The sequence below is a fragment of the Typha latifolia genome, chromosome 9, assembly GCF_019914945.1.
Source record: "Typha latifolia isolate L0001 chromosome 9, TyphaL0001v2, whole genome shotgun sequence".
Lineage (NCBI taxonomy): Eukaryota > Viridiplantae > Streptophyta > Magnoliopsida > Poales > Typhaceae > Typha > Typha latifolia.
This window is the reverse complement of record NC_133094.1, coordinates 10,142,462-10,151,135: the sequence shown is the minus strand read 5'-3', so window position 1 is coordinate 10,151,135 and position 8,674 is coordinate 10,142,462. Positions and strand designations below refer to the sequence as shown.

The window sequence follows — 8,674 nt, the reverse complement described above, 5'->3', positions numbered from 1 at the left end:
TAAGATAAGTGACGTGATAAATTATGTACAAAATCTTATCATAGCTAAAAAGTGTAATAAAATTATACACATTTTTTAAATAAGATTTTTAGTACAATTAAGATACTTATCCATAGTTAGTAACTAAATACAAATTTCTATATAAACTTATTCAAGGTAATTAATATATTTTACAACTAAATAATAAAATATAAGTAAAATTATAGATATACATAATTTATATTTAAGAGCTGTGCATAAAATTACCCTTAAAAGACTGCCAAAGGAGGCCTTAGTCTTATATTAAAGTTTCGAGAAGAATTAGACAAGTAATAAGAAAAAAAATTGGCAAACCTAAAATAGTCAGAGGTTGGCATGCCATTTAAGTAATAAGCATATCAACTCTTGACAACCACAAATTTCAACAGATAGTGTGTGAAAGGTCTTGTACGACAAAAAGATGCTCCTCAATTTAGAGAGGCGTTCAGACTCCAGAGATGGAATCTCGAGTTTGAGAGAGAAATTTCACAATGTGTGCTTGAAAATGAACATCAAAACGATCTCTAATGGGATTTCAAAATGAACATCAAAACAATATTTGTACCTTGAAGTATCTTGAGATCAAAGACAAAAACCTTGAACTTGATTAGTACCATTAACATAATATTCATGATTTAATGCTTGACATACTATGTAGCACCTGACGAAATCTTTCTCCAATTCCATAATGTTTCTATCTTCAACAATCTCCAATTGAAACTGCTGAAATCGAGAAGTTGGTATGAGCAGAAACCAAAATGGGTTTACCACCTCAAACCTTGCATGACACAAATTAAGCCAAAAAGGAGACAACAAACAAATTTGATTAAGCTATTAGTCTTAGTACAACAAACCGCTGCTAAGAATGTTACATGAGACAAAAATAACAGACAATTTTCGACCAAAACACAAAAAGGAAACAGAAGAAAAATGAAACAATGAAAAAAGAAAAAGACAGGTACAGACTACAATTATCATCCTTAAATCTATTTAAGAAGAGCATATACTGATGTAAGCAGGCAAAAATGAAAACGACAAAGCAATCCAAACTGCAATTAAGTGGAACACCAAACACATTAAAGGGCAGACATTGGGGCTCTGGTCCTTTGCTTACTCCAAGCAGATATGCTGTGATGCAATGCATAGCAGAGATCAACAATAGATCCACAGACAATAGAAGTATGTCAACTAAATACGCACTATGTTAAGAAAAGTGAGGACACTTGTCATGAGTTACAAGTCCATTAGTTCTAAAGAAGCACGATTAGTACTAAAAGTACTAAATAACTACAATAACTTACAAGGATGTCCAATAAGACACAATTAACCTCTAAACTGACATTAAACTAATAGCATCACTGGAGCATACAGATCTTTTGCTGCTACACCAAGATGGTAGGTTATCCACCTTAACATTTGTGCAAACACAAGGCATAATCCACAGGCCTTTCAAACCTTCATGTCCTAGCCCTCTTGTTACTGCAACCAGGACACTTGTATTGCTTGATATGCTCAGCCCTGGCAGGAGTTATCTTAACACACTTACCATGGAACCATTTCTCACACAAGTCGCAGCAAATCCAGAATTCATCATTTGCATAGTTGTCGCCACAAGCACCACATAAAGTGTTCCCATGCTCTTCCTCATCTTCCTCATCCTCTCCCTCACTCTCTTCCTCATCCTTCAGGGTAGTCATCTTTGAGGTCTTTGTGTGCGAGTCTGATTGTCGTGATGGCTGAATGTGAAATTGTAACAAAAGCAGTAATAAGATTGACTAAATGCAATATAGAAAGGGATGGCAGATAACATGCAAAGTACCCATACTCACTTTAGAGCTTGATTTGTTGCTCTTGCTGCCGTTATTTGTGGTTTTTTCCTTTGATTGCTTCTTGGAAGTTCCTGTCACAACCTCATAAATAGTGGGAAGACCATTAATCATGTTGAACAGCCGCCTCCTGCAATCACGGTTCACATGGGAACCTTTATCAACCACCTGGAGACTATTCTATGCATTGGATACAAATATTAAATGGAGGGAAGAGGACAGGCAGAATGAACTTCTACAATTCTTTGGGCAAAATAACAGCTAAATAACAGGATTCTTCAGAGAAACAATGTGATTGTACAAATAATTTCTGTGGATCCAACACAAATGTTCTTGTAACTGGCAGCTAACCATTACATCTTATTTGATGTCACATTCAGAAACTAAGACCCACATAAGACAAATCGGAGAGGAACAGTTTTAGAGGATAACTTGTCTGACAAGTATCATATCTGCATAGAAGTTTGTTATCTACAAGAGTGGCTCCAATCATTCTTTAGAGTCCTATATGCTTTGAAGCAATTTATGACTCAATAAGAGACAGAAGGAATCACATAAAGAAACATAAAACACATCAGAGACAATAAAAGCTCCACCAATCTACGAAAAAGACAAGAAGAGACCACAGAAGCATCTATAATTATATGGTCAAAAACAACCAATTTGATGGCAGTTGAATATATAAATTGAGGAAAAGACTAATATGATATAATATTGACAACTTACATGCTAATTACATGAAAGCTCATAAAACATTGAGCAGACCTACAAAAGACTTCAAAATTTGACAAATCTTGGTGGCGAAAGATGGAATTAGAGAAGACAGACAATAAAAACCACAGAAGCTGAGAACGAGAGAAAAGAAAGAATGGTTTTATAATTAGAGCTGTACTTCAGAGATTAAGAATTATATTATTCTACATTCTCTAACTTAAGGAAAATACAGTACTTTCAAAGTGGGGGAAGAATTTCTGATTATCTAGGTAATATGAGAACAGATCATACATGAGCTGAAAATGTTAATGAAGCTAGCAGAATCTATGGAGGTTCAATAAGAAAGAATAACATTACATAAACTAATCTACACACAATTGACAGGGGGAACATATCCATCTACCCTGAGTATTTGATTTGAGACCAATTGACCATGTAAACTTTAAATTCCAGCTAAAACTGGAGAAACTTCATTCCTGGTTTAGTTTAATTTGCAAAAACCAGAAATTGAATTGCAGAAAATTGACAAAATTTAGATAGGAGATCATGTAGATCTACTGCTAAGGAGCTGATCCCAGTTTCCTCATGTTGGGCATTAGATAAATTAGGAAATAAATCTGATTTTATTTGTTTGATAAAGGAAATAAAAAAAGTTCAAAAGGTTCACCAAATTAAATTAAGCTAGTTAAAAAGGGAAATATGACCAATCTTCTTTTAGGGCACACAACTTCAAGATCAAAATACCCTTTAATATTTAATAGTGTTCTAATGAAAAGTTGTAGTGGTCGCCATGGCAGATTCGCCCTCTAAGCATGACGCTACAACCATAGCGGCTTGGAAATGAATTTTGACACAGTAGCTAGCAGATAGTAACCCACCATCGCAGACTATATAGTGGCCATTTTACTACTTTGAGCGCAATCAATAGTAACTAAATTATTTTCTCCATTTTCTTAATTTGTAGTCTTTAATCTAAGTAAAAAGATTCAGGATGGCCAATTGCTATAAATAAAAAGAAAATGTCATATGACTGAACCATTGTTTAAAAACCAACCACATAGACCACATATATGGCCATATAAGCAGTAGTGATAGGTCAGCCGTCTCGCATATGCATGTGCACCAACATATTGACTGCATACACATACACACCGGCATATTGACCGTTAATGACTGCATGTTGACTGCATATGCACCCGCATATGAAAACGCTATCCAATAATAGTGAAATATTTATACCGCTTCATAATAATTTTTATTGATTAATTTTGTTGGTGCAACTTATCATACTTGAAAATGTTGAGTAATTATTTAATTAGAAAGTTGCATTTTTAGCAGATGGAATATTATGAAAATGATTCTCCATATATTACTTTGCAACTTGTACCTATTTATTAGCTTGTTATGCTAAAATATTCAATAATTAGACAGGTAAATTATATATAATTTGTTTTTAATATTTTTATTACTAAACTGCCTATGCATCCACACATGCACCCATGCACCCCATAGGTGCTATGCGGTCACATGACCACTAGCATACCACAAGCACTTTTCACAACATTGGTTTGAACCTTGTGTATTAACCAGCTAAGCATCTGATAAATTTCGGGGAGCTGATCATGTTGGAGAAGAAAGTTGGCAGGGGCAGCAAGTCTCTTGGCTTGTATATAACATTTGATAGGTGCAGTCCCTCGAGAAGAGGAAACAATGAGCTATTCAGTGGGATTATAAGCTCCTCTACGAACTTCATGCCACTGAAATTCCAAAATACATAGTCATAGTTGAAGGTTATTTTTTCATAAGAGAAGTGTCAAATGTAGCAGGTCCTTCTCTACCAAATATGTAAGTTTCTTAGCAAACAGAGTGACATGCAGGGAACAATCAGGACAACATGGATTTTAAAACATAACACTATTCTTATAGATCCTAGGCAAGATTGGGCCTAACGGAGCTAGAAAATCCAGAGGTAGACAAGCTGATATTGCATGCACTGGTGGTGTTGGCTCAACACCCTTGTTTATCATCATGGCAGATGCAGCTATCCTATGGAAATTCCCGATAATAGTGATAATGAAAATGATTATACTTGGAGGAATGGTAGTGTAGTGGCAATGAACATAATAAGTACCAAAAGAAGCATACACTTCACCAAGGTGCAAGACTTTACCAGATGCAAGTAAAAGAGCTCTTCACATGCAAACTGATTTCCGAGGAACATACAGAACAGTAAAAAAAAAAAGATGATGATCTGGATAAGCAATACCAACAATTTAAACTATCTTCAGTACCATTATGCAACTTGTAATCAACATTTATATGGAGTTTTATGTGCACAAATGAGAATATTGCCATCTCTAGTATGCCTCACTTGTTATGCAAGTTCAAAATAATGATTAAAAATTCAGCAAAGAAAGGTGAGGTTATTTGATTTATTTTTGGGAAATTGCCATCTCCATAGAATTGCCATGGAATTCCTGTCCACAATGATTTGCTAAAGTGTCATCCTGCAGGTATGAATGCCTTCCAAGCAGTTCTATGGAGTATCATACTCTCTATTAACATTTTAAGATAGAAATTTAAGTCAAGCTATATGTGTACATATTTATAGTAAGCACATCCTGTAATTGAATGTCCCTAATGACAGCATTGTCAAAATTAATGACAAAAAAGAGTATGCTAGACAAGGCAGCAAAGTAGATCAAGAGCTTCATCCAAGAAACTAAAGAGGTACCTCGATTCCTTGTCAAATCCAAAACGTGCTCCAAAGTAGAAGGCCACAGCTAGCAGCCACGCATCACTATGAACCGCTACTAGCGACAGCCAATCCTTTTCATCCATTCCGTCACGAGCAAAATTTATTCCTAATGCCGGTTCTGGGAGTTCAGGAGGAACTTCCTCAGCAGGCAAGTTCACTTCCCAAGTCTCATTAGGAAGTCCATACAGACATAAATTCTCCTTCTCTGAAAGCAGAATCACGTTACCTCAGCATTAGCAGGAAGCTCCCACTGCATCCTTCAAGTTCACTTAGATACACCCAATAGCCACTAAATTTTGAATGGAAATAAGAACTCAATAAATTCCAAATAAAAGCACACAGAACTACAGAAGTCACCTAAACTGAATATGACAAGAAAAGAAGTGATTTTTAAACAACTCAATACCAAAGGCATCCAGCATAATTTGCTATATCAGCTGAGATAAACTTAACAGACTACTCATAAGTCATAACCGCTCAAGATTACACTACTCCCTTGGCCCAGAAGACATCACTTCAACAAAACCCTAGCATCAAGAAAAGTTCCCTAAAAAACTTGAAGCAAAATATAAATAACTGACCCCAAAATCCAAAAACCCCAGCATCATGGAATTAAAATAGGAAAAACTTTTAAGAGCTCACCAGGGTCGCATTGCTGGTAGAACTTCTCCACATCTGCACCACCAAAAGAAAACCAAACCAACCATTAAATCGAGCTAAACTCCCAAAAGAATTCAACAACCAAGAAACAAAGACAGAGAGAGTGGAGACCAGTAGTGAGGGCTTTGATCATTCCAGCCCTCCTCGCTCTGAAATCCCTAAACACCTCCTCTGGCGTCCGCGGATTGTAGTTAGCCGGAACCCCACCCCCATCCATATCCCACCTCGCAACCGGATAGCTCTAGTGGCGGCACGATAGCACGGAATTCGCCCTCACGGACCTCGGGCGAGAGCGAAATTAGCGTTAAGGTTGGAGTTTGGGGAGGCGAGAGAGAGAGAAAGAGGGAGGAAGGAATCGGGCACGAACTGGAGGAGAGAATTAGAAGAGGGAGAAGGAGATCAGAAATTTGGGGAAGAGAGGGGGAGACGAAGAGGGTTTTGATTTTTTTGAAGGGTTTCTTTCTCTTTTATTTCTTTATATTTTTTTCCCCCTTTTCCTCCTTATGTTTGATTTATTTCTTTTTTCGTCCTTTCCTTCTGTCCCTGGTCTTCTCTTTAGACTTAGAGACTTGTATTGCTGGACACGTGGCCTGGGAGATTTAAATCGATCGGATTGTGGCCCGGACTCGCTGGTGGCGAGAGAATCCTGGCCGTAGAGTTTTTACTTTATTTGTAGGGCTTCTTACAAAGTAACCAACTATATTTTATTATGAAACATCTCATCTTTTTAAGATATTTGCTAGCCGACTCATTAAAATTTGTAAAAATGGAAAATTAACATTTTACCCCTCTAAAATAATACTAATAATGTCAAATAATAAAAATATGAACAGATGCATATTTTATCGTATCTTTCTTATTTAAAATTTGATTAGTATTTTTTTTAATGCGATGAAAAGCTTATCCAATCATCTGTAATTTTATCTCTAATAAAGATCTTCAAAATCGATCTCTAATTTAGTTAGATATAATGAAAAAGATAACGATTGCACTGCAATTTAGTTAAGACCATATATGGGCTTAAAAATATATAAGGATTTGTAAAATTAAGCCAAGTCATATAAGGTAAAGTGCAATTAACCCTTGTGAGAAAAATATGTGCAGGGGTATATATTTTTTGCACTATGAGAAAGTTTTTTTAATTAAGGTGTATTAAAAGGCAGTGCTAAAGCAACCTCACAAAAAAGTTACAATCCATTTACAGTCCAACAAGGGAGTCGAAGCCTCTGCGCATGAAAAAAAATGACAGATTCAGGGCGCAAATACATCACATATATAGTTAGAAATGAAAGAAAGAGCATTGGAGGCAAGCCAATTAGCCACCTAATTATATTTTCGAAAATCTTAGTGCAACATCGAGGTCAATAAGTGACAAAGTAAAGCTTTGCAATCACAAATAATAGTATGGACATATTAAGGGAAATCAATATTGAAAGTGATCTAATTGACTGGAGCGAGGGAATAGCATAGACCCTAGCTAGATTGAAGGTGTGATATGGATAGGATCTCTAACAATGTAAATGATATTTCTCACCGTAGGTCTTGATGAGCAGACCTTGCCCAAATTGAGCTTAGTTCAACTCGAGTGAGAGGACTTTACTTAATCCGATGAGAGATAAGGGGAAGGAGAAGGAAGGATACTTAGATGAATTTGATTATTTCCAAAATGGTGCAATCAAAGAGGGCTCCTTAAAAAAGCAGATTGTGTTACGCGCTTCCATGAGTAGGGAAATGATCTCAAAGGGGTTTTCAGAGGAAAGTTTTGATGCGGGGGCAATCGGAAGAGACCATATGCGTTGCCACAACATGCGTGGTGGATAGGGGAGGAGAGAATACTAGCGGGAGGAAAAAGAGTTTTATAATCAAGGATCAAAGGAGAGTGATAGTAGTATTGTAGCTAGAGCCAATGATTTTAATAAAATTAGCATAAAGAGATTACAAGGTCCTAGCAATCAAATAAAAGATAGGAGAAGACTTCCTAATGCAAGAGTGCCAAGAATGAAAAGGGTTATATTTATCCTAGACAAACGAAGCCCAAAGGGAGGAGAAAGAGGAGAGAAACTCAATGGCCTTATGAGCAATAAAAGCCAAATGAGCAAAAGTCAGAAATCCCCAACCTATCGTCCTTGCGGGTGAGGTAACAGAACCCCAACCCTCATGGTGCATGCCACACTTAGACTGCTTCTTGTCCTACAAGAAATTTTGAGTACTATGAATCAAGACATCAAATGAACCCAATGGGATATTGAGCTCGGAGAAAATGCAAATAAGCAATGGAATTGATTAATATACTACACCCATCCTATGAGAAACTTACTCTTTTCTATTTTCAAAGGCGAATATCGATTCTAATAACCAGGTCTTTGCAATCTAAAATTTTAAGCCAATGTTAGTTGAATCCAATATTTAAATGGAAATGAATCTAATTCAAATTCGAACAAACGGCGACACATGTTGTCTGTAGCATAGAGGACCACAATAGGAGATAGAATTTGGATGCAAAAATTATCCCTCTAATTGGTGAGGGAGGAGTAGGTCTCGAGGGCAGATGAGATGTTGTCCATGTTTGTAGTCGTGGCTTAGTAACAATAAAAAAATTATCGATAAACATGAGGTGAGAAACATAATTATTATACCCAAATGAATCCTTCAAGAGCTCCATATTCATCTCCTCATTCAAAATAAGGCGTAAGAATTT

At 36.4% G+C, this 8,674-nt stretch overlaps 1 protein-coding gene across 2 annotated transcripts; it reads right to left on the bottom strand.

Annotated features, from left to right (window-relative positions):
* Nucleotides 1-1,198: 1,198 nt before the first annotated feature.
* LOC140795622 (PHD finger protein ALFIN-LIKE 8-like) lies at nucleotides 1,199-6,512 on the bottom strand. Of its 2 annotated transcripts, none has more exons than XM_073148305.1 (5): nucleotides 6,088-6,512; nucleotides 5,959-5,991; nucleotides 5,293-5,521; nucleotides 1,848-1,974; nucleotides 1,199-1,754 (listed from the first exon to the last, which is right to left on the bottom strand). In XM_073148305.1, the coding sequence occupies exons 1-5, from the start codon at nucleotides 6,191-6,193 to the stop codon at nucleotides 1,476-1,478; spliced, it is 774 nt and encodes a 257-aa protein (XP_073004406.1). In that variant the 5' UTR covers nucleotides 6,194-6,512; the 3' UTR covers nucleotides 1,199-1,475. The 2 variants fall into 2 exon arrangements, with proteins under 2 accessions (XP_073004406.1, XP_073004405.1); XM_073148304.1 differs by having other exon boundaries at nucleotides 1,848-2,019; nucleotides 6,088-6,479.
* Nucleotides 6,513-8,674: the final 2,162 nt, after the last annotated feature.

What these genes read in the sequence shown, in the direction of transcription:
- LOC140795622 (XM_073148304.1), bottom strand. Translation starts at nt 6,193, where the DNA reads ATGGATGGGGGTGGGGTTCCGGCTAACTACAATCCGCGGACGCCAGAG. An exon ending in CTACCAGCAATGCGACCCTG is followed by an intron (nt 5,522 to 5,958) that starts GTGAGCTCTTAA and finishes TTCTGCTTTCAG; the next exon opens with AGAAGGAGAATTTATGTCTG. An exon ending in GGATTTGACAAGGAATCGAG is followed by an intron (nt 2,020 to 5,292) that starts GTACCTCTTTAG and finishes TGCATAGAATAG; the next exon opens with TCTCCAGGTGGTTGATAAAG.